This window comes from Rhinolophus ferrumequinum, chromosome 5, assembly GCF_004115265.2.
Source record: "Rhinolophus ferrumequinum isolate MPI-CBG mRhiFer1 chromosome 5, mRhiFer1_v1.p, whole genome shotgun sequence".
Classification (NCBI taxonomy): Eukaryota; Metazoa; Chordata; class Mammalia; order Chiroptera; family Rhinolophidae; genus Rhinolophus; species Rhinolophus ferrumequinum.
In genome coordinates this window covers 58,761,231-58,788,211 of record NC_046288.1, presented here as the reverse complement: position 1 = coordinate 58,788,211, position 26,981 = coordinate 58,761,231, and the positions used below count along the sequence as shown (strand labels likewise).

The following is a 26,981-nucleotide window of genomic DNA, read 5'->3' as shown; positions in this document are numbered from 1 at the left end:
ACAGGCGAATCAGGAAATCACAGTACATGATACTATAATGAAATGATTATTAATTATAAAAGTTAAGTTTGTATTGTTTTTCTTTCAGTACTATCCACTATTCCTGTTTGTATGTAATGACCGAAGTTATTTGCAGATACGGTTAAAATTAATGCCTCCAAAAAACTACACCCAAGTTGGTTAGTCTATTTACCTGGTGGAGGCAGCCAGGAGCCATAGGGGGAGTAAAGAGTCAAAGAATATTTATATTCAGAGGCTAGTTGGAAGGAATTCAAGTACCTAAGCATGAGAACAGAAATATAAAATTTATTTAAGGAGTTATTAGCATAAAAGTTGAAAGGAAAAGAGAAAAATTATTCATTATTAAAAGTCTTTTAGAAGGAGGAAAAAGATAGAGCCTGATAACAAAAATAATAATTTTCTTAGGCCTCCCACAAACAACATTCATAGTTATTATATAATAATTAACACTATTAAATTAAGGCTGAGAAATACCAGGAAAATGTCCCCTTTTTTCCTGTTAAAAATATAGCTTACTAATTATGTATATTATATGTTCGTGTTTAAAAGCAACTGATAGTAACCGTTCAAATAAACATCAAATAAGCACAAAACAAATTACCTGGGTAGCTGCCTCCTTCTAGGGCATCATAACTGTTGGGCATTGGAGAAGCACTGCTTGTGGTAGAAGAGCTGTCAACACCTAAAAGGAAAACCAAAGCATCAACTAAATTTAAAATGATAATGTATCCCAGAGCAGCCTTAGGCAATTTTGAAAAAGACTTTTTGCTGACTCTAGTAAAAGAGTAAAATGACGGATGTTTAAAGACATTTAAAAAATACATGTATAAATGTAAGAATAGGGCATAAGAATAGGGAGAATATAGAGCTGATGAGTGAAATAAAATTTAATCAAACACGTGATGGCATCTGAGAGAAGAACAGATATCAAACTACTCAAAATAGTCAAGTACACAAATATAACTTTTAGACTGATAGAAGTATTAATACAGTTACACTTTAAAAACTGCATCTATCAAATTACAAGCTATTAAATATAATTTATCAGTTTTAGGATATTGCAAGATAAATTAAATTTTAATGACTTTTATAACAGTACAGCTGTATAAATTCCTTATAAAAGAGAAGTCTATGGCTTGGGATACACAACAATCAAAATGACAGAACTAAATAAAGATGGTGGCTGCAAAACATTGTGAATGTATAAATGATACTGAATTGGAAACTTTTACAAGATTAATTTTATATTATGTGAACTTCATGTAATATGTCAAGGAATTTCCATTGGGAAAGAATATTCTTTGCAACAAACGGTGTTGGGACAACAAGATAGCCACAAGAAAAGTAAAGTTAGACCCCTTCCTTACACTTTACACTAAAATTAATTCAAAGTAGATCACAGACCTACATGTAATCACTAAAACTATATATAAAACTCTTAGAATACAGGAGTAAATCTTCATGACCCTAGATTAGGCAATGGATTCTTAGATACAACATCAAAGGCACAAGCAACAAAAGAAGAGGTAAATTGGACTTCATCAAAATTAAAAACTTCTGCGCTCCAAACGATACCATCAAGAAAGTAAAGAGACATCCACAGAATGGAATATATTTTGGACTATATTTGCAAATCATATATCTAATAAGGGTCTAGTATCTGAAATATATAAAGAACTCTTATAACTCAACAATAAAAAGACAAATAACCAAATTAACAATGGGCAAAGGATTTAAACAGACATTTCTCCAAAGAAGATAAACAAATGGCCAATAAGCTCATGAAAAGATGCTCAATATTACTGGCCGTTATGAAAATGAAAATCAAAACCACAATGAGAAGATACCACTGCACACCCACTAGGGTGGTTATAATTAAAAAGATAGTTTACATCAAGTTTGGGCAAGGATGTGGAGGAACTGAACTATCATGAGACTGTAAAATAGTACAGCCACACTGGAAAACAGTCTGACAGTTTCTCAAAAGGTGAGACGTAGAGTTACTATACATCCTGGTGATTCCACTCAAGAGAAATGAAAACACATCCCCCCACAAAAAGTTGTACATGAATGCTTATAGCAGTATTATTCATAATAGCCACAAAGTGGAAGCCCAAATGTCCATCAACTTATGAATGAATAAATAAAATGTGACATATGAACACAATGGACTATTATTTGTCAATGAAAAGGAATGAAGTAGTGATACATGCCACAGCATGAATGAACCTTGAAAACATTATGTTAAGAGGAAGAAGCCAGTCACAAATAATCCCATATTATCCCATATTATATGATCAAAATAGACAAATCAATAGAGACAAAATGTAGATGAGTGGTTGTCTAGAGCTGTGTGTGTGTGTGTGTGTGTGTGTGTGTGTGTGTAGGAGGGTAGGAATAAGAAGTGACTGGAGTTTCTCTTTGGGGGTGATGAAATGTTCTGGAGTCATACAGTGATGGTTACACAACTTTGTTAATATAATAAAAACTGCTAAACAGTACAACTTAAATGAGTGAATTTTATGGTTTGTGAATTATATCTCAATAAGCTCTTATAAAAAATAACAGCATTCTCTCTGATCAAGAAAAACTTTTACATGTAAATATCAAGAAATACTTATTCTTGAAAAAAATTAAGTACAAAGATAAAAGATTATTTACATATCAGATTATTTCAAGAAAACATACTGCTACTTAATTATGCTGCTTAGCTTCTTCTATGTCAAATCAAATATTAATGCTCAAAAAATACTGCTCATTTTAATAATAATGCTATAATCAATAAGCTTTAAAGTATTATTTTCATAGAAATATTCTGATTTATTTATTGAACAATTTGAAATCTGTTAGTTTAAAATTCACTTTCGGAAGAAAAGAATAAATGCAAATCTCTATTTTGGACTTGTTAAAACATCAAAGCAATAATAAAAGTTATAAATCCAGATGAACCACTAAACTAAACAAATGGACTCACACTTTGCTAAAACGTATTGTTCAGATTAATTCTAATTTGGTCACACCATCATTGCCAACATAAATCAAATAGGTACTTTTTTTTAAAGGTATATTATGAAACTTACATGTTAATACTCTGACCATGCTTAAAAACAGCTTCATTAATTCCCCTACCACCTTACAGAATAAGGTCTAACAGCCTTTGCATTGTCATGAAATAACTTCAAAATGCGGCTTCCACCTGTCCTTTTCACCTCCCTCTTACCTGTTTTTGTACCATCTTCCCTTCTATAACACTTTATACTTCAGTCACACCAAACTTCTCACTCTACACCCAACACAACATTTTTTCCTGTTTTTACGCACAATACAGGTTGGCGCAATAGCCTAGATTTCCCTTCACCATATGGCAAGTTACAACTCATTCTTCAAATCTTCCATGAAACCTTTTTGACATGGTCATAGAAAATCATTTCCTCTCCTACGTAGGGACATTTTCTCAACCCTGAATTATTGCACTTTGCAAGTTGTATTGTAATCATGTATGTATCTGCTTCCCTAACACATTATAAGTATATGAAGACAGCTAAACTATTGTATTGATCTTTGGAACCATTATACCAAGTAAAATCCTGCTTTCTGCATGCATACAAGCTGGTTTCAGTTGAACGAACAGCTTTGGAACTTGTCCCCACTCTTAAACCTTACATAGGCACAGTTTACCTCAGTCACGTCACGCTATAATTAGTGATAATAAATATTCTGAGAACAAATGGGAGGGATGAGTCTGAATGTAGTACTTGGGAAGAATTTTCCCTCATTCTTTTGCAGGCTTCTATGTCGCACATTGAAAGAAGAAAAGGAGGAAGAAGAGAGGAGCTGAAATCTGAGGAAGTAACAAGTGGGAGAACAGTTCATAAGAATAGCTCAGAATCCTTAAAGTTGGGGAAAAGTAACAGGATGCTTTTAAGCCTTTCAAAAAAGACTTAAATATTTTCTCTCTAAAAGATAAGCAACATGGGCCAACGAAGTCCAATGCACCTACTGGTATGTCGTAAATTGAAATTAACCAGATATTTTGAAATTTTATTTCCTCATAACCTGCATAAAACGTGGAAAAAGTCTAATTCAAATTCCATCTCCACCACTTATCAGTTGAGAGAAAATGGACAAGACACCTAACATCTCTCAATCACTTCTTACTTGTTAACAACAGATTTCAAAACAACACCTACTCCACAGGGCTACTGTTAAAATTAAACTGATATAACAGACATAAATAAACAAGATACTGGCCACACTCAGGAAATATTCATTTTCTCTCTTCCCTCCCTCCTTCTCTCCTCAAACAATGCTACAAATGGGGGAAAAGAGAAAAAACAAGACAAGAACCTCCTGATAAAGCCAATTGTTTTTTCCCAGACTCCAACCAAACATTCCTTAACATTTATCACTGCTAATACAATTACCTTGGATTTGTAAAAAACGGTTTCCTTCTTTTGGTAATGCTATGCTATACTCTCCCTCTCCAACCTTCCTGCTACCTAGGCCTAAGAACTCATTTTTCTCAGTGGATTATTCCAAGAGCCTCAAGTTTCAACATACTCCAATGCATTCTTCTGTAAGAGATCTTTCTAAAATGCAATTTTGGCTATGTTTTTCCCATGTAAACTCCTTAAATGACTCCTCCTACCTTCAAGGTTAAATCCAAACACCTTAACTTACTGAAATACTGTAAGCCCTTATTTAACACTGGTGATAGCTTCTACAACTTTAAGTTTAAGAAACGACTTTAAGTGAAACAACGTATATGTAATGAAATCAATTTGACCACAGGCTAATGGATATAAATTAGAGTTAAGTTCCTATGGCATCTCATCAATATAAGAAAATGATGTTATTCGAGGACCGCTTGTGCAAGGTTCTTAAAGATCCTACCCAGCCATCCTACCCAACCTAACTCAGTTCTTCTGTCCACTGTCCTTTGCAGACCATAGGTCCCAAATTCACTCCAGTTCCCCAAATATGCCATCTTCTCTCATGCTTCTTGCTTTGTTTTAAAAAATACCTCTGCCTCTCCCCGGATCTCTCACCTCGCTAATTCTAACTTCTCCTTTTAGATTCAGCTCAGATAACCACTGGAGAATTTTCCATCATCCCACGCTACATTTGGTTCCAGATTCTCCCATGTATTCCTAGAAAACACTATGATTAACATAGGACTCACTGTAATTTTGTTCTATATTCCAAACTAGACTGTGAGCTTCTTTAATGAAGTTCACAAATGGGGCATTATCAAATAATGTTTATAAATTGGTTATTCAGCACTCAGATATACTTTTTCAGAGAATAATGAAATAACTGGTATTTGTTATACCAGGTTAGTTTACAGACACTTATAAAATCCATAATCCATTATTACTGATTAAATACTATATATCTGCAACAGGCTAGAAAAAATAAAGCACAGTAAATTAAATTTGGGACTAGCCTAGGCATCCAATCACCATTTGAACACTATTGCTATCTGAAAGTACCTTTTGAATTCTAACTCTAAACACTGGTACCAAATCTTCTTCCACTATAGCTCCAAATACTCTGCTGCCTCTTGCTGTACAGAAAGGTGGAGCTTCCAGCTATAGCAAATTATATATACAGGATGTTCACAACCTGGATGTTCAGGTAACAGGTACACCTACAAATACACTACATTTTCTTTTTAATGTGTAAGAATACCAAAAACTCTCCGACTAATACTTTTCTTGATGGCATAGAAACCCTTTTATATGCTTCATAGACCCAGAATATGTATTAAATTTGTAAAATTTTAAAACTATATTAAATATGTATTGAATTCAATTGAAAGATATTTACTTAATAAAATAGTATATTCATTAAAAGGAAAAATATGTTTGAACCCTTTTAAGGATTCTCTTGGGGGCTGGAGGAAAAAGGAGATAATTGGTCAAATAGTACAATCTTCCAGTTATAAGATGAGTAAGTTTGGGGGAATCTAATGTACAGCATGGTGCTGTACTTAATACTACTATATTATTTATTTCAATTTAAAAATAAAAGAATTCTCTTTGGAAGTTGAAGCTAAGCACGCCAATATTGTCTTGTTATCTATAGGAGTTGATTCACTTGTTCTGTATTAAACTGTATTACCTTTAAACATACCCAAGCAAACCATAAACATATCATTATCTCTGATGTAGTGCCTGGCACTGAATAATTACTATTAATCTGTGTGAAAATCAAGCAAAAACTGACCAGCACCTTAAAACTCATTATGAAAAATCAAAAAAGTACTCTTTCCAACATCACAAAATATAGCATCAAGCTATCTCATTACCAGAGTCATGGGAAATAGCTTCCTGTTGCCTGGCCTCTTCCCAACCTGAAAATTCCCTAGAGGAAAGGTGATTGGGAAGATGTACAGCAGGTGACAGAACATTAGCTGATCACAGCCTGGAGTTTGAATTAGACTTTGTCCCCCACACCCCCCTTTTATTACACTTCTCAATTTTTCTTACTGCTTATTCCCTTTCCCATTTTCTAGTCAGTATTCATTACTATTACAAGCATAACAATACTAGTCTGCATTACTGTACCTAAAACTGGTATAAATTCCACTCTAGCACTAACTAAAGGAACGAATACTTGTGACTGAATAAGCTCAAAAAGGAGAGAAGAACTTAAGATAGAACCATTATGGAAACCTGATAGCATGTTATTTGCTCAACCTTTCTTTAATTTTATTTTCCAGCAATTCTGAACTTTAAGAAGCTTCCAACAAAATATAACACTGTCCCTAATACGAAATCCTATTTTACTTCCAAGTATGAATTCATGAGGAAAGTTTAAAAAGGAAGCCTATTTGTAGCACGTAATTTTAAAAATCTAATTAGATGGCTTAATGTAAAATTGGAATTGCAATCAAATAGTTTTCTTTTAAAACTGAAAGTTTAAAACAAATATTCCTGTACTTGACTGCTGGATAGACTTGCTGTCAAGGAAATCACAAACTTTAACAAATGAAAATCTACAACAAGTACAATAAGAACCGAGTAATATATACATTCAATAATAATACTAATTCGTGGCCTGGGAAGAATGACCCACCAGTAGCAATGACCACACATTACAATCAGATCTTGGCTTCTAAAACACCCTTCTCCACTAAAGGAACCAGGACTTCTTAGAGAAATGCCTCATTCAAGGGTTGCAGCAACGTAAGTACAAGATGAGCTTGGAAGATCTTATTGAGGCCTTAGGGTACTTAAAGTAAGTGCTTAAAGATTCATGGGAACATTTTAAAAAAACAGTTAGAAGGAGCTGCCAATGGCCATGTCTAGGACAAGTTGCTATCAAAATAACTAGTGATAGTAATGGATTATAACCCACTGAATAAAATAAGAATTCACAAGTCAATATGAACCCAAAGATGATAAGGGAGAAGGAAATGCTCCCCTAAAATGAAACCTCAACTCATAAATATAGGAGAAATACTGGAATTAGAAAATCATCAATGAATGCTAAAACTAATGTTTAGCATTAGTTTAATAAAGAACAGGACATAGACATAGTATCAAAGAATCTTTCTCAAAATTACTTAGTAATTTTAAGGGTAAGAGGTAGGACAAGCTGGAGAACTCTGGGAGACATATCTCATCAAGTGATCAGTTAACATTATCAATATGGAAACAAATTGAAAACTGACATCATGTGCCTCAGAATGCACTGATAACACATTACTTCAGTGGTAATCCTGCCAAAAATGCATGACTTGAATCTAATCACAAGGATACATCAAATAAACCCAAACTGAGCAACACTGTACAAAATAACTTGCCTATAGTCTTCAAAAATATCAAAGTGAAGAAAGAAACAGAAAGGTTAAGGGATTATTCCTTTAGTCTAAATAGAAATGACAACTAAATTCAATGCAATTAAATTCACTGGATCCTGGGCCATGAAAACAGCTATAAATGACCTTATTGAAGCTAATTGTTGAGATTTGACTACAGACTATGTAGCAGATATTATTGTATCAGTGTCCAATTTCCTGAAAACTGTATTGTGTTTATGTTATATAAGACATTGTCTTTATAATTAGGATATATGTACTGAATTATTTAGGGGCAAAGGTTCATGATATCTCCAAGTTACTTTCAAATGATGTAGGAAAAAAAATACATAATTATAAAGCAAGTGGGGCAAAAATGTCTAGGTAAAATGCATATGGGAGTTTCTCTTCCTCTTTTTACGACTTTTCTATAAATTGAAATTGTATTAAGATAAAAAAGTTCAGAAAAGTAAACGGGTATTTACATATTTAGAATAAGAAAAATTACTCCTCCTCTGGAAACCTCTTTTTTCACCCCCTACCCATCATGCATAAGAATTTGAAATTAAAAATCCACAGGTAATAGAAACTTTTAGTCAAATGGACTGGTTATAGAGCAAATCCTTCCACTCAATAATAAAAATAGCAGGAGAATCATGGTCCTATATAATAACTTGAAAAGATCATTAACTTATTAGTTCAGTCTTAAACTATTAGAATTAATGGAGGAACTGAATTGAACTGCTTAATGTTCAGCAGCGTTCTACTAAAGGCAGAAAAGATATTAAAAAGGCGGCAACACATAATCCTATGAACAATTTCTTCAACTAGCAAGATGGGAACTACTTCATGAAGCAGTTGCTTCATGAAGCAACTACAAATTTTGAGCTTTCTAAATATGTAAGTGCCAAAAGGACCTCAAAGAAACATCCTATTTCTCTATCACTATTATAAAACCCAAATGGTTCATTTTCATTAGACTAAAGTAGCATGCAAAGCAGAAAATAAAACGTTATTCCTAAAAGTGTGTTGTTAGAGCAATCATCAGCGAAAAGCTTCAGTCAGTGCTCATTCTTTAGCGTGACATGACAGGAAACACTTTTCTGAAAGAAGAAAGCACTCTAACATCATGAAAGATGTACCGTTACTTAATGAAATGGTAAAGATGTCCAAAGGAAGAAAAACAAAACAAATAAGCAAAACACCTAATTTCAAGTGACCCCAACCTTCTATAACCCAAACCAAGCAAGTTCATTGAGCTAAATCTGCAAAGATACTTTTTTAAAAAAGGCTAATAGGACTGTGGACATTATTTAAAAAAAAAAAAGAAAAAAAAAAACTTGAATAGGAAAAGATCAAGAACTGGTGTAAAGCTAAAGCAGACCTGCTTCCTCATCCTCCTCCTCTTCCTCATCATCGGAAGTTGATGACAAGGGAGTTGGTGCGGAGCTAGCTTGATTATTAACATAGTCACCATACTGCATGCCTGTAAAGTGGAAAGCACAAACACAAGAGTCAAACCAACAGGAAAGATGAGAAGTAAAATTTGACATTGCATTAAAAGTGAGAAAGAACTCTGACATTACAAAGAGCATTCCCGCATGCATATTAATATTAACAAATTTATTATCAAAACTGGAACCGTTAGAAAATCTCTGCAAAGCACTTTAGTAAAAGCAGCTTTAATATGAACTAACTAATTTAAATGTGAAAAAAAGTACCATGTATTACACTAAGAATATTTAGGAAACTATAACAATGTTCTCTGAAAATCTTACTGGGCTCTCTATACGTCTCCCTTCCTTAACTGTAGGGCCCCTGTGGTATACTTCTCCTTTGGGACTGTGCATTCCTGGTGAGCAGTGATCATTTCTACTGACATGAATTTATACAGCATATAACACACACAGAGAGATTTGATACCTTCCTTCTGCTAATGCTACCTCAATGGAAACTCAGTTCTCATAACGGAAAAAGAATGACAGTTAAAGAAAAGAACTATATTCAGCATAGTTTTCTGTTCACACAGTAGATGCTCAAATAAGGGTTTATTAACTGTGGCTCTACAAGTGCGACAATAACAGAAAAGTGAATTTTCTGAGATGGCTGATCATCTCAGCTTCAGCCTATTGCCTGCATGTAGGTCTCAAGTAGGTGAATGAGACTGGTCCTCTGTAAAATACACCAAGACAAGGCTGATTCTGTAGAAAAGACACAGCAGCTGGTAACTGTATAATACTTCCCTTTAAAAGTTTTGATTGGGTATTTTTATTTAATTAATCTGATACAATCAAGACAAAAAATTAACACATCCACAGAAATTTTAAGAGGGAAAATAATCTTAATTAAAAATAAAAATACTTTCTAAAATAAGAATAAACCTCCTATAAGGAAAATCTTATAACTCAGCTTGAAAAAAAAGAAAAACCCAGAAACTGTGTAAATTTTCAAGAACATTTCACAATATTGGAAGCACAATGAAGCCCAGTCTCAAGAAAATCACATGGCAGTCCCCTGATGCTCTCTTCGTTGTTTTTTCAGCTGACCTTTTAAATTAGCATGGATAAACACAACTCATGTCTGCAGTAAGAAAAAAGCTATTAAAAAGTAAAATTTGAGCTTAGAAGGGTACATGAGTGAAGCTGTGATCTCCTCACTATGACTAAAAAAGTCATGGGAAAATTTCTAGCTTTACTGAAACATCTTCTACATATATATAAAATGGTAGTTAAGACAAATTCATCTGAGAAAATAAAAATCAATTTAAATAAATTCAGACAATACAAGAAATAAACTTGATACCTTGAAAGACCAAATTCAGAGGGGCATGTACCTCCAACAAAAGCCAAGTTAAAATGAAAATTTGACTATTATTAGACCTTAGGCTAGATAACTAAGATGTTTACAATTAAAAATAAGTTAACTGTAAAAAGATTTTATAGAAAAGAAATTCTTCAATTTAAGGACTTCCTTAAAAATGAAGTATTTCTCAAAATGCAATTAGCATTGTACTTCAATAAGCACACATATGTGTATGCATATAGTTAAGAAGAAACAAGAAAAATTCCATTTTCTGTGCTGAGCTAAGAGATGCCAATAAGCAGGGGGGAAAAATCAGAGAATCCATTCTTTCCATGACTGAATGAATATGCAAGTTGTTGACTCTGTAACTTAATCAAAAGAGCCCAAGTACAGGGCACACCATACGTATTATAAGATAAATATTCTCCAGATTTACTGAATAAGAATAGATTTATTTCACTTATTATTAGAAAAATATCCCATGCTTAACTGGAAGCAAATGAGATGGCTATACAATAATAAAAAAAATTTATAGAACTACTTAACACACTCGAACAAATCTATGAATAAGACAGAATAGAGTAATATTATTTATTATACTGCAGTTGTCAATGTACTATATTAACAGAATGTCACACAACATCCTCAAAATTTTACTTTCCTGAAAAAAGACGCAATCCTTTTTGAGAAGTGCTAGAAATAAACAGTGTCAAGATTTAAGCCCTTCCCCAAATGTGACTCTTAATAGACTCAGAATTTAGCCTTTCTTTGCTTGTTCAAGTAAACTTTGTTAAAAGCTTGAGAACATTAATGGCACAAGAAAATGACATTTTAGTTAATCCACAGTGGAATGGTAAGAGCTCCAGAGTAACCATCAATCCATATTTAAGTGGCCTGCTCTAGACTGGGTCCAGTACAGACAAAACGCAACAATTGAGCTATGGTCAGATACAGGCTAACAGCCAAAGATCAGCTCTACCGTATGTGAACGGCTGTGAGAGCTTCCTGAGAGCCTTTACTCAGACTCTCTTTAAGAGCCAGAACCTATGTAAGAGATACACAGGGTGCATCTATAAGGTGGTAGAATAGGACATGTCCTCCAGAGCTCAGCCTGAAACCCACTGTAAAAATGTACATGGAGTACCTTCCACTCCAACTGCGACCACCACCACCACCAAATGGGAAGGGACTGCTATATTCAACTTTCTCTTAATCAGAGCTTCCAAGGTACGTAAGCCACGAGGCAAAAAACACTTCATAGGTAGAATCCGACATCATAAAGAGTTCTGCACTTAACAGGGCCCCGATATTTTAAAAAAGACATTCGGTTTAAACTGCCCATTATTAAAGTACCTTCAGGCAAAACTCTCCAAGAGACCATATGCTTTGGGCTACTTAAGAAAAGGCATCTTCCCTGTTCCCTAGATACAGCTACCTTGGGAATAAATAAAACTAGTTTTAAGAGAACAAACCTCATGTGGAGGTTAGCTTTCTTAAATTCAAGAGTCCAGACTTCTGCCTGTTGTCTTTCCTAAGCTGGTCTTCAAACTAGGTACACATACTAGAAAACTTTCCATGGGTTCTCACAAAAGAATGGTTTGAAGGGAATCAATTTCCACAGTCCTTTCTTTCCTAAAACTTACCCACCTAAGAAAGTGCCTGTGTTAAAAACAGCCTTTCATTCACATCACAAAGAAAACACATTCCCTTAACTTATCCTGAATTTTACTGTAACACATGGCCCTGAGGTATAAAAATCTCTCGGGTGCTAAAGGGAAACTGTCCCTTCGTTAAATGATTAATGAAGGCATCCTAAATCTATAGACTTTCTTTGACCTTGCCACACGTTTCAGTTAAAGATGAAACATGTTAGAAACAGGGTTGGGTCTCACTGGAATATTCTTAATTCAAAAATATTAAAAAGTAGAGTGGTGGGGATGATGATGAATTTATTTACTAATTCTGCATATATATATGCATATATGTGATCCCCAATCACTACTGTCAAAAAACCCACTGCTTTTGAAAAAGTCCCATGAGAACAAAGCAAAAACATTAAGAAATATTGACTAGACAAGAAGCAGCACATTGTGGATAAAGATGGAGACTCTGGATTCAATTCTAGGTTCTACTTACTAACTTTCCTGTTCTTCATTTACATCATCTGTAAATAGGGTAATAACTACCTCATATAGTTGTTTTAGGATTAAATGAATTAATATACATATTTCATAGCTTAGAATGGTACCTGAAATATACTATATACGATATAAGTATTAGCTATTATTTTAAAATATACCTTTGTGTATATGTATTTAATTAAAAACAATTATTTTCAGCTATTCCTGATAGGGCAAATAATTAGTTAGAAACAAACAAACAAAAAAACCTTTCACCAACCTGAGTAGTGTTCTCAGTAACATTAATTCTTTTTAAAATAAGCAGAATGTTTTCTGTAACCACTAATTTTTTTCAAGATACACTGGATACAACTCGTAAGAAAAATAGTTTACATGACTTCTTTCAGAATCAATATGAGATGCTCAATAAAGTACTTTACAGCCTATTTTATCATAACATATTTATAAAGATTATCTATCACCTTATAATATTTTATGCAATGTTTAATTTACCTTCTCTTAACAACAACAAAAAATTTACTGACAGGTAAACCTATTAGTACTTAGTGTATGCTTTTCTTTTTTGTTTTTTATACATGGGAACATTCCTTTTTATCATATGTAATGAAATTAAGTTATTTATGATTTTTATTCTTGATTCCTATATAAACATTTTTAAAAAGTTAAATATCAGAGTTTGATATACACAATACATATATTTACCATAAGAATACAATACTTTTCAAGATAATCCACGCTTCATAAATAGCATACTATTAGGTACTACTTTATTTCAAATTTGGTAATGAGAAACTCATTACCTAGTTTTTTATAACATACTATAAAAAAGATAAATCGTATTAAATCTTTGACATTTAAATTTGACTGAATTTAGTAATCTGGCTTAAAAGTTATATGCTACAATTTACTTCTCTGGAGTTAATGATACCCCTTGAAATGCTAGGAATAGATTTCCTTGAATCAAAAAAATTACACCAAACTTTCCAACAAAAAATTAAATTTGTCTCACTGGTTTGAAAATGAGGACATACAGACTCCCAAGGTGGGAGCAAGACCCAATGGAGACCTCCTGCCTCCAAACCCAGCGCTCATTTTACTGAATCAGTAATTATTCAAAATATTGTGAATTTCATTATACCATTGCCAATATCTTATCACATCCTTTCAATGTATTTTTGTCAAAACTTCAACTTGTGATGTAGATCATTTATTTATGGGTAATATCTCTATAAAACCCAATTGGTCAAGGTAGGCCTCCTTTTATTGTTTAATAAAACCCTTCAACAATCTACGTGAACAAAGTTTCTCAGCAGTTATATGTATGATAATAAAACTATGAATGAAATTTAGTTCAGTTTATCTTATTCTAATAATGAATCATGCAATTCAGGGACACAAAACTGTGGTGGGGAGGAGGGAGAGGCACCCATCTCTCTGAAATATGTATTTTCAATAAACATGTACTTTCTATTAAAAAATACCAAAAGTCATGATGTTTATGTTGTTTTGACCAACTATATATTAATAGTAATTGTATTGATTACTTAACCCAGAAGAAAAAATGTTAATGCTTAGACTTACAGTCACAGACAATAAAACAAATGTTAAAATTTCAACTTATAAAATTGTGAAAGAGAAGTATGATAAGAGTGATAAAAGCGTTTCTAGCTTAAGAATATATTATTACATTCAGGGGAGGGCATATGACATTAAGGAGAAAAAGGAAAAATGTAAACTTTCCAAATGTTAAAGAAGGTCTCATTTGGGTATTTTTTAAAAGGAGGATAGTAGGTATCACTCCAGTGGATCCAAAGAATAATGTAATATCTTTGTTTTAAGTCAACATATATAATATGTTGAAAATTATATAACTGCAACTATTTAAACTTTTTGTGAAAAATTTTAGATGTCAATTTGAAAAATGTTAAAGTAGTTACAGAGTTTTTCTAAAAAAAATTTTAGGAGATATGCAAGCAAAAAATTAAAGCCTCTCCTCTAAAAACCAGTAAAAATGCTGAGTCCTTGAGAGAATAACTAAACAAGGGTGTCTCTGAAGCTGGGACAAAAAGACTTACCTCTTTTAAGTAGTACTATTTTAGTAGTCACATCAGACCCATAGCATACCCTATGCAGGCCATACACCGCACAACTGTAAGAGGCACCATTCACACAAACTACAACTTGCACAGCATACATGGTAGCCCTAACTCACACAAACATTCAGGCGTATACCCCAGATCTATCCAAAAGCAAAGATGCCACAAAGAAGCCAAACCCCTACTTTAGAAAAAGGAATAATAAAAGCTACAATTCAAACAATTCAAATGTCTCCAGTATTGTCTTTTTGTAACTTATTTAAGCAGTTTATCTTAGGTAAATCAAGAGTTTATTATCAGCCAACAACAAAAAATTCAGCCACATTTTACAGAAACAGCACAAGATAAAAAGGCCTGAGTTAAAATCTTTGAGTCTGCTACTTACTAATTTATCATTTGGTCAGGTTACCTAATTTTTGTGAATCTAATTTTCCTCCTCTATAAAACAGAAATAATATCTACATCGTAGGATTGATATGGGGATTAGATAAAATAATTAATATAAAGTATCTGGCACATTGTGAGTGCTCAATAAATGGTAGCTCCTTCTCTTTTCAAAACTATCTTTTTAGTAAGGAAAAAATAAAACAATTATGATTATTGAGTGAGAGTTTACAGTAAGGTGGCAACATGGTATTTAAGTGTATTAAAGTGGTCAAAAAGAAAAATACTATAGGAAAAAAGAAATCAGCAGGAGCAATGCATAGGGTCAAAACAAGCAAGGTATTCCAAAAAAAATGGAAGGAGTCATAAATGAAGAGGAAAGACACCGTTCATTCAGTTAGGGCTTCAATCTACCCTTACTCATGACAAGCAAAACTTTCCTATCAGCCTTTCACTTTGAAGGTAAACACTTATAATAACTAGATTCTAGTCCCAATATAGCTGGTTGGGAATCAATGGACACTCCTGGGTGCTGCAGTTGGTTTTCCTATAAATCCAAACAAGAAAATTTATAATGTATAATCTGATCAAATTACAGAAAGGCTTCTGTTGATCACATAAACACTCAGCAGGTAACAGGCAGCAAAATGAGCCTATGGATTTATGATGCTTTTTCCAAGTTTCAGAACATAAGAGAGTTCTTCATATTCAAGGTCAGGTTGTCATTACACAATGAGAACAGTCCCTAAAAACACTGGTTGCTCTGGAAATATAAACTATAGGTTTCTAAAAGCAGGTATCTCTCATCAAATGAAAAATTCAGTATATTAATCTGAAACATCCATAGATTTGGAATTTTAGCTAGACAGAAAATAACCATGAATACTGCCCCCAAAAATGACAGTGTGGGGAAACAAGCTCAAAACAACACATTTTAGTTGCCTGTCACTTATTTAGCACAATGAGAATATTAACAAGCAAACAAATAAACTGTATTGTTTGTCAATGCTGTGAATGTGGTTTACAATTTCACTCCCAAAATAGGGTTACTTCCCATTAATAATGATGACAAGCACAGAAATCATCAAATAGGATATGGAGATACGCTAAATCAGGAAATCTTGGGTACATTATCCTAAAAGAAGCTATAATCTTTAAAAAATAGGAAACAAATGATCCATAGTAGAGGGATAGATTAGTACATTATAATATATAATACACTGACACAATGAATTGTTAGTCAGGAAAATGACTATAAAGGCTATGTAGATAGATGAAGAACTGAATAATTCAATAAATGTAAAAGCAAAATACAAAATAGTATTTAAACTATGCTTGCAATTACGTAAAATATAAACTCATAATTAGAGACTGGAAGTTAATATATAAAAAAGAAAACAGTTATGTTTGAATTGATTATACCATATTTCCCCGAAAATAAGACCAGGTCTTATATTAATTTTTGCTCCAAAAGATGCATTAGGGCTTATTTTCAGGGGGTGCCTTATTTTTTCATGTACAACAATCTACATTTATTCATTTATTCATGTACAACAATCTACATTTATTCAAATACAGTCATGTCATCTTCTTCTAGAACATTGTCGTAACTCTCCAAACCCCAAATTCCGGCTTGAATTTCTTGCGACTCCATTTCCTGTAGAACCATTGGCCCCAATCTCTCATGTCCAGCAATAGAGCTCTCCTTAAATGAGTACTTCTCGTCCATGTAGCCTGCTCGTAGTGCATTGGCAACACAGCTGTCAGTGATTTTATCCCATGAATTCTTCACCCAAGTCACGACCTCTTGCAGTCTAGGCTTCACAAAGTTTCTACACTGATTTCTCTCCATTCTGTTTTCAATGTAGTCATTGATTTCCATGCGCAAATGGTCCTTGAATGGCTTGTTTATTGCAATATCAAGAATCTGGAGATAGGCAGTCATTCTTGCAGGAATCATTATTTGATCTATTCTTCTCTCTGCAAGGAAGTTCTTCATGTCTTTAGTGCGGTGAGTGCTGGCTGAATCCCAGACTAGCAGACCTCTTTGGCCACCTCACGAAACAAGTGGCAACATTAAATCGACCCACTTCCTTATAACTGCTCATGTGCACCAGGCTTTTTCAGTTTCAAGAACATAAATGCCTGAAACACATTTAACCTTATCTTTCTTGCCCTTAGTGATGATTAGAGGTGGAGGTTTCTTTCCATCCAGACGAATTGCCAAAATACAGGTAACACGTACACTTCCGTAACCAGTGGAGTGAATGCAGATTGACGAGGCGCCCCTCTGCTCAATTGTCGTTTGAGATCCCTAGCCCATAAACACTGCAGTTTCATCCATAGCAATCATGTTGGAGAGTTGGTATTTAGAAAAGTCGATGCCATCAACAAAGGACTTGAATGCAAGTGCACGTTTAATAACTTCAGTATCTTCTAGCTTGAACAGTGTTGTTGATCTTAGAGACAATTCATATCGCCGAAAGAAGCCATCCAGCCAGTGTTGTGATGCTTTGAATTCTTCTGGGATATTTCTAACTGTGGTGCCATTGCAAGGGCAAATGCTTGAATATCAGCCCTGCACACAACCAAAGGCTTTGCTCTCCTGTCAGCAATCCATTCACAGATGATGTCTTCCAGCTCAGGAAATAATGGTTGCCGACCTGATCCACACTTGCGCTTCTTAGCGTTTCCCTCGTCCAACTGTTGACTGAGGTTATCGTACTCTGCTCGCCATTTTCGGACCATTCAGAGATACTTCTTCTCTTTGCAAAAAGCCCTAAGATTCTTACCCCGGGAGTCCTCCACAATTCCTTTCTTGTACTCGACGGAATAGCTCTTTCTTTTTGCACTCATCTTGTCTGGGGGTCAAAATATTATTCCCTTTAAATCTACCACTAAATCAAGTGTTAACTGAAGACTTACAAGACAGGAATGGCAACAAAAAGGGATGACAGTTAAGAATGGTGGTCCACACAAAAGCAACGAAAAATTGCAGGCACCAAAATTCAGAAAACGTTTATTTCACACAAGTGCATTAAGTATGTCTGTTACAACACACAATGTACTGAATTATGAAGATTCAGATTAGACACAACCACGTCCATTCATTATCAGTGCGCATATTATTCGTGCGTTGTATCTGTACTCCAATTGGTCATTCGGCATTAAGTCTCGAGTTCATCTGTTTACATATGCATTTACCTCTCATCCAAATGTGCCCGCTTGGGTATTTACAAATACTTAATTATAATTTATATTATCATTTATTTTAAGTATTAATGTCAATATTATTATTTATTTGTATTTAATTATATATTATTTTATAATTCAATAGGTCTGTCGTGTGTTGCAATGGACGGACTAAATGTGTCCATCTGACTGACGATCTTAACTGGGGCTTATTTTTGGGGTAGGACTTTTATTACGAGCATTATGCTAGGGCTTATTTTCCAGATAGGTCTTATTTTCGGGGAAATACGGCAAATGACTTTTTTCGTATTTTCTAAAAATTATGGTTACACAGTTTGACTTCTGAGAAACAGCAATTTGAATCCAGTATGTGTGTACATATGTGCTACACATATAGTAGAATGAAGTTCTCCAGTACCTTTCTGTTGTAACAGCTCTGATGGCTGGGTAACTGAGGCCACAGTCTCAACAAGGTGATTTGCAGTGGGAGGTGCTCTTGCTGATGAGGCTCCTGACACCACAGTGGATACCACTGGGCTGGACTCGGGCGGCTGAACAGTTTGCATCACAGGACAGGATGAAGACTCTGCAACTGAAGACAAGAAACTATCTCACCCACAGTGATACACTTGAAATATATTAAAACCCAACAGAATACAGTTTATTTGAAGTTCTTGTAGAAACTTCACTAGCAACACATTTACCTAGTAATCTATATCTAGAAAATAAGGTGGTCCAAAGAAATTATTTTCAAAACAACCAAAAACTTACCCAAGTTTTGATAATCTTTAATAGAAAATGTCCTAAAACATTTCACAAGCTTCCTTACTTTCTTAAAATAAACTCAAAACAGATTTTCTTTACTAACTGGTAATCACTGTCATTAATTACTATACTATGCAATGGTACTTCAGATAAGACGACTAATAGAGGCATGTGCTTCTGCAGTAATGTGGTTCATGAACTCCACAAACGTTCCCAGTATCAGCTCAGATCTCATTTTGTATTGTAAACTGCACCAGTGTAGAATAAACACTTCTCATTTGCTGTTTCTAATCAGACACTTTATTTCACATTTAACAAAGGGCCTGATGGTAACACTAGGTTGGACTTGTGGAATAAAGTACATGTGATTCACAGTGGGCCTTTGTGATAGTTCCAATTGCCTGACCTAGAGGGTAATCTTCAGCCAACCAAGAGATAACTGAAAAATCTATGCAACAACCTAAGTGTCCATCGACGGATGAATAAAGAAAATATGGTACATATACACATTGTGTGTGTATATGTGTAAACATACAATAGATGAATGGATAAAGAAAATGTGGTGTAGATACACACAGAGAGGAATATTATTCAGCCATAAAAAAGAAGGAAATCCTGCTACTTGCAACAACATGGATGGACCTTGAGGTATTACGCTGAGTGAGGTTAAGTCAGACAGAGAAACACAAATAGTGTATTATCCAACGTATATGTGGAATCTAAGAAAGCTGAACTCAGAAACAGCAGACTGGGTTGCCAGGGACTAGAGGGGAGGGGAATGTGGAGGTGCCAATCAAAGGGTACAAACTGGTAAAATGAATAAATTCTTGGGATTTAATGTAAAGCACGGTTGATTATAGCCAACAATACTGTATTATATATTTAAAAGTTGCTGAGAATAGATCATAAATATTATCACCACACGCATAAAAAAGGTAATTATGTGAAGGTGATGGATGTATCAATTAACTCTACTGTGGTAATCATTTTATAGCATATGTATATCAAATTATCATATTGTACACCTTAAGCTTATACAACATTATATGTCAATTATATCTCAAATCTGGGGTAAAAAACCTAAGGCAAAAGACTAGTAGTAAGCATTGGATAAATATATACTAAATATATACATACATAGGTATGTATATACACACATATACAGACAGACACGTTATGTATGTGTATATATGCATGATGTGTGTGTGTGGTGCATGTGGTCTAAGACGGAAACAAATGGTCTAAGACTGAAACAAATGTAGAACTACAGTGACAGAACAAAATGTGTCCTTATAATGTACAAATGATATAAACATGGGGAATGGGGAAAGAAGGTGGAAGGGAGTCTAAGTATGCTGATTACGTCATCATTTTCAGGAAGAACAAACGTCATCGTGGGAGACTAAAAACACAGTTGCATTATTTTGCTGTTCCTTAAGAAGGGGATTCTATTATCCCATCCCCAAATTTGGGGCTAACCCTGACTAGCTTTAATCAACAGAATGTGGCAGAAGTAATGGTGTGCAGGTCCCATACCTCAAGTCTCGAGAGGCCTTGCAACTTATGCCTTTCCACTCTTGCAATGTGCCGACATCGTGTAAGGTGTGTAAGGTAGTTTAGTCAAGTGGAAATCAACTTAGGTGCCCCGTCAACAGTCTACACCAACTGCCAGACATGTGAATGAAGCCATAAGAGAACTCATCCTTCAGATTTCAGCTCAGATGTTGAGTATCAGGGAAAATTTCTCCAAGCGTCATGACTAATAGATATACCTAGAGTGCGCTGGCCAAGCACCATATATCTCTGCTTCACAATACTTAAATAACTTTTATATTCATGTGTGTTTATTTGGATGTTTGCTTCCCCACATAGATTTGCAAACTTCATGAGGACAAGGATCAAGTATTTTTACTCACTATTTCATCTCCCAGCATTAAAACAATGCCTGTCATAGATGGCTTTCAAATGTGTCAAACGAATGGAGAAAAGTTCTACGAACATTAAGGACCATAGAAGCATGCCAGCCAAAAAGAAAGTGCCCCTTTCACAAAGAATTTGATAGAATAACATATAAAACTGGCATTATGAAAAATGAACAGCTGTATTTCTGCAGGTATGGGATGTTTAGAGACAGAACTCACGATTCAAGAATAAATCATGTCTTTTCCCCCCCTTGTATTAAGGTAGTTCCTACTTCGTTCTTGTAGCTCCTTAGTAATTGTGTACAAAATTCTTTCAGAACTACTAGAGATTAAATAATCCTCAGCTAATAGCACCACAAACACATTCAAGTTATTCAAGCTAGAAAAATTAAAAGGTATCTTTTATTCTTCCTTTTGGTTCATAAACTGAATCAACAAATCCCCAAAATCATCTCTGTTATCTGTCTTATGTCTAAACAAGTCCCAGCCCAAGTCACCATCCTGCATGTAGATAATTGTAGTGATTCCATCCTAGCTTGTCTTCCTGTCTCCAAGTTCTTCCTCCTCCAGTCTACCTACCACACTGCTCATAAAGTTCTGAAACATAAATCATATAGTGTCACCCCTTGCTTAAAAACTTTTGATGGCTGCTGGACCACACAGGACCAAGCTTATGTTTTTCCTTCATCAATTCCTCTCACCTTTCTGATAGTATTATAATAGCCTGATAGAACCTAAGAAATTGTTAACACAGGAAAAGGGATACCTGATAAAGCCAAGACCTGAAGGAAGTGATCACAAAGACGAACATCTTATCTTAGGAGTTTAGAGAAGGAATCAATGTAGAAAAATTTACAAGTGGGAGGTACAAAGTTGAGAGAAGATGATAAGGTTCAAGAGTAGCTTTGGAAAAACTGAAGGAGTATGAATGTGAGGGAGCTAAATTATGTTATTCCTATTTTGCAATTCTGCAACCTTACAAGCTTCCAAAGCTTTTCTCTACTGTACTATTTGCACCTCCAATGTAGTTTTCTACTTCATTTCTAACTTGCTTGTATTTCTTTGTCCAGATAATCATCTCCTACAGAGTATTTATTTTGCTTTTCCTCAGGCACATCACCACCCTGACATAATACATATAATATTGACTTAGTGACTATGTGTTAGTGTCACTTATGTTGTGGATTTTTATACAATGATTATATAAATGTTTATTATTATTATTTTTATAAGTAGCCTTTTAAATGCTTCTTGTTTTATAAAATTATACATAGTAAAACAGCAATAATCAGATAGTACTATTACTAATTACAGAGTACTATTGTGTAATATGCTATTAAGATGTGATCCTTATTAAGCAAGGAATAGTAAAAATAATTTTAATAAAATTTTTTTTTTCTGGGACGGCTGGTTGCTCAGTGGTTAGAGCACACTGCTGGCGACCAAGATCGCCAGTTCAATTCCCACATGGGCCAGTGAGCTGCACCCTCCACAACTAGATTGAAAAGAAAGACTTGACATGGACCTGATGGGTCCTGGAAAAACACACTGTTCCCCAATATTCCCCAATTTAAAAAAAATTTTTTAAATATATATTTTTTCTGACAAAATTCTAGATCTTGGCAACAAGATTTATCTTGCTAAGTTTTAAAATTATGTACTTTTCAAAACAAAGGGTAGTAAAAATTTTAAGAAAATGGCTTTAAATTAACCTCGAGTTTCAGTACTTATCTTACTATCAAAGATTGGTACCTTTATATCCCAAAGTCACACACTCAACCAACTTCACCTCAATCTAAAACAGAGTTTTGAAACCTTGAGAGATTTAACTACAGTGACAGTTTAAAATTTTTTAAATGGCCTAATGAAATGACATCTTTTCAACAGTAGCCAAAATTTTACCGAGTGAACAACCAAATATAGCACTTAAAATATACATGCTTGGATGCTTTCTAATAAAATAATCTGAAGTTCTAGTACTAAATTATACTAATATGCTTTTCTACAATAAAGAGACAAATGAGGTAACATTTGAAGGTCTTTTATACCATGTTTCTGAGTTTGAATTCATCAACTGCCTAAAAAATAACAGCTTGTATCCATCACAGTATTTTTGATAATCACTTAACTCAGGTTTATGCTTCTGGATCTCCAGGCCTTTACAAATTGCTTAAGAAGTTTTATTATACTTGAAAATGAAATCAGTATAATCAAGCAATAAAAAATGCAACCATTTTTTCTATTCCTCAAAGGATGAATTTCACACAAAACTATGTTTAATATCTAAGATTCTCATTTTAATATGGCAATACAGTTTAAGAGAAAGCAATTAAGTTGCCTGTCTTCCTAAAAAATTAAAATCAATATTCCCATGATTCCCAAACCTTGTACTTAGGTATACAAGAAGCCCCTGTAACAAACTCACAGGGTTCCAAAGGACATTTTAAATTTTCAAAAGAAACAGAGTTTCTTGACATCTGGCAAACACCTGAACTATTATTACTAAGTTGTCTGGGGTACTGTGAAAAAACACTGAGATACATCAACTGAGAAAGTTTGGGAACTTCTGTAATATTTAATTTTAAAGTAGATTTTAAGGAACCTCTGTATTTCTTTTGAAATGGCGAAGAGCATCTGACATATTAACCTGAGATATATTTGTCAACTTCTAAAATACAATTTAAAAGTAATTTAACAACCTAAAGGTAAAAAAAACACAAAAAACATTTCTTAACAAATTAACTTCTAAAATTATATTTATTATGGCTTTCACAGTACAGTATTGGGATTAAGAGTGAAGATAGAGGGCCGGCCCGGAGGCTCAGGCGGTTGGAGCTCCATGCACCTAACTCCGAAGGCTGCCGGTTCGATTCCCACATGGGCCAGTGCGCTCTCAACCATAAGGTTGCCAGTTCGATTCCTGGAGTCCTGCAAAGGATGGTGGGCAGCACCCCCTGCAACTAAGATTGAACACGACACCTTGGGCTGAGCTGCCGCTGAGCTCCCGGATGGCTCAGTTGGTTGGAGCGCATCCTCTCAACCACAAGGTTGCCAGTTCGACTTCCGCAAGGGATGGTGGGCTGCGCCCCCTGCAACTAAAGATTGAAAACAGCAACTGGACTTGGAGCTGAGCTGCGCCTTGCCACAACGAGATTGAAGGACAATGACTTAGAGCTAATGGGCCCTGGAGAAACACACTGATCCCCAATAAAAAAATAAAAGTAAAAATGAAAAAGAGCATATTCTATAGGAACCCCCCACTGAAAAAACTATATGCTTACACTCATAATTTTTCAACGAATAAATCTAACATCTTGGTTTAGGAAGATCACAAAGACTAACTACAAGGGTATTATTCTTTATGCATCTTTCCTCCCCTTCCCCATCCTTCATCCTAACTTACCAATTTGGGAATAAGAAAACATCAGCTTTAATGTATAGGAAATAGGTCTTCTGTCAAAGTCACTAGTAGGAGCTAACTTAGAGAAACCAGTGTTATACTGCAGGCCATCATCTTTCCTATAGTGAGTGGGGCTCTGGCTGGTATAGTAACTATCCCAAAGTGGAGCTAGTATTAAGATAAAAGTAATGGCTAACAAAGCACATCGTCAAATGGACCCTTCCATTTGCTCTATACCTAACTCACATTAAAGACAACTATTGTAGAGGCACAAAACATCAAAAAATATTGACTGAGATCCCAATCATGGCAAGGAACTAGGCTTTATGAGGCAGATGGTTGGGTGGCTAATTGTGAATAAGTGAAGGGGAATGGCCCAGGGAAGTGATGCGTAATACCACAATAAATAAAGCAAATTAATTACAAAAGTAAGCTAATTTCCAATTTTCTGTTGGCAATATCATTTTAACTTTGATGCAAATAAAAATGTGATGGGAAATGCACTGATTTTCAGCCATGCTTTGGTGAACTTTTCATGCAACCTACCAGCATTTGGGTTGTTGTTGGCTGTAGCCAGGGAGCCAGAGTGGTTTCGGATGAGATTGTCCTGGGTTGATGGAAGGCCTGAAGCTGACCACGAGAGAGGACTGTATCCTGAAAGACTCAGCTGCTGGTGGTACTGTTGTGAAGGTGGAGGTGGAAGTGGTGATGGATGGCTGACAGCGGTATTTTGACCAGAAAATGAATTCTCTCTAACCGACCTGATAGTTGAAGCATTCTGTGAGGTAAACATTTGTTGCCCATATGGATCACCAGCAGGCAGAGAGGGATATGAAACACTAGGATATGCAGCATTAGAAACAGTTGACACAGCATAGTGACCACAAGTAGAGGGAAATCCCTGAGAAACAGCAGGAGAATTGGCAGAGTACATGGCTGGACTATTGTAGTGATTCACAAAAGAGGAGTATGGCTGGGAGGCACTCGTATGCAAATGGGATGATGATGATGCGGCACCTTGGAAATATCCTGGAGTGGATCCCACAATGTGAGGGGCAGGAGGACCCCTGCCATAGATCTGCTGTGCTCCTGATTGTTGGTTTGCTGTGTTAGGAGTCACCACATTTTGTGTTGGTATCGTATAGACACCAGAGTAGTAACCACCACTCTGGCTATCCAATGGCAATGAGGTCGTTTTCCCAGGTCCTTGAGAGTAATGTCCTGAGGGAACATTATAGTTTTGAGGATGCAATCCATACCCAGGTGGAACCTGCATTTGATTTTGTGCTGGACCTGAAAAAGAAAAGCAAATATTTACAGGGATTGATAAGGAGATAACTAATTTTTAAGCACAGTTCCCACCCAACTGTTTTCTAATTAATTTGCTTCTCTACAATCCCAAATTGTTACAAAAGACATATACTGTTATAGGCCCACTGTGATACTAGTCTCCAAGATGGCCTCCAATGACCCCTACTTCCCGGTATTCACAGCCTCTCAAAATGTACCAGAATTGGTCTACATGACCGATAGCACATAGCAAAGGAAGTGATATATCACTTCCAAGAGTTGCCCAGTCTTGGGTGCTAGCTCTCTTAGATCACTCAGCCTGGAAGAACAAATTACCAAATTGTGAAGAGCTCCATGGAGTGAGGAATGGAATTTTCTGGCCCAAGAGAAACTGAGGCCTTCCAACAACCACATGAATGAGCTTGGAAGCAGATCCTTCATACCTAGTACAGTCTTCAGATGACTACAGCTCCAATCGATAGATTGACTACAGTCTCATGAGACCCTAAACCAGAACCACCCACCTAGGCCATTCCCAAGTTCACATCCCTCAGAAACTTTGAGATTAAGTATTTGCTCTTTTAAATTGCTAAGTTCTGTGGTACTTTGTCATGCAGCAATTGATAACTAACATACCCAGCATGGAAGAAGTTCAAACCTTTTTTATTAGCTTTAAAAAAAAAAAAAAACTACAAAAGTGATAATATACTCAGTGTAAAAAAAAAAAATTCAAACAATGAAAAATATAAAGTGAAAAGTACAGTCTTCTAGAAAGAAAATCAATATGGAAACAACAGCCTTAAATGACACATTGGACTAGCTGGATTTAATCGATATTATCAGAGCATTTCACCCCAAAGCTGCAGAATACACGTTCTTCTCAAGTACACATGAAACATTTTCCAAGATAGACCACATGTTAGGCAACAAAACAATTCTTGATAAATTTAAGAAAATTAAAATCATACCAATTCTCTTCTCTTACAACAGTGCTATGAAATTAGAAATCAACTGCAGGAAAAGAACTGGAAGACACACAAATACATGGAGGCTGAACAACATGTTACCAAACAATGAATGGGTCAACGAGATCAAGGAAGAAATCTAAAGATACCTCAGAGACAAACGAAAATGAAAACACGACAGCCCAAAACCTATGGGATG

The 26,981-nt window shown here is 35.0% G+C and overlaps 1 protein-coding gene across 5 annotated transcripts in view; it reads right to left on the bottom strand.

The window, feature by feature from the left end:
• The window catches only part of SEC24B (SEC24 homolog B, COPII coat complex component), an 83,465-nt gene that overhangs the window by 35,779 nt on the left and 20,705 nt on the right, over window positions 1-26,981 (bottom strand). For 3 of the 5 annotated variants that reach the window (XM_033106352.1, XM_033106353.1, XM_033106356.1), the window contains 4 exons: window positions 25,074-25,820; window positions 18,859-19,032; window positions 9,210-9,311; window positions 623-703 (listed from right to left, as the gene is read on the bottom strand). In XM_033106352.1, coding sequence (XP_032962243.1) covers window positions 623-703; window positions 9,210-9,311; window positions 18,859-19,032; window positions 25,074-25,820 — 1,104 coding nt within the window. The remainder of the gene's footprint in view (window positions 1-622; window positions 704-9,209; window positions 9,312-18,858; window positions 19,033-25,073; window positions 25,821-26,981) is intronic. The other 2 variants (XM_033106354.1, XM_033106355.1) reach the window with 1 other exon arrangement.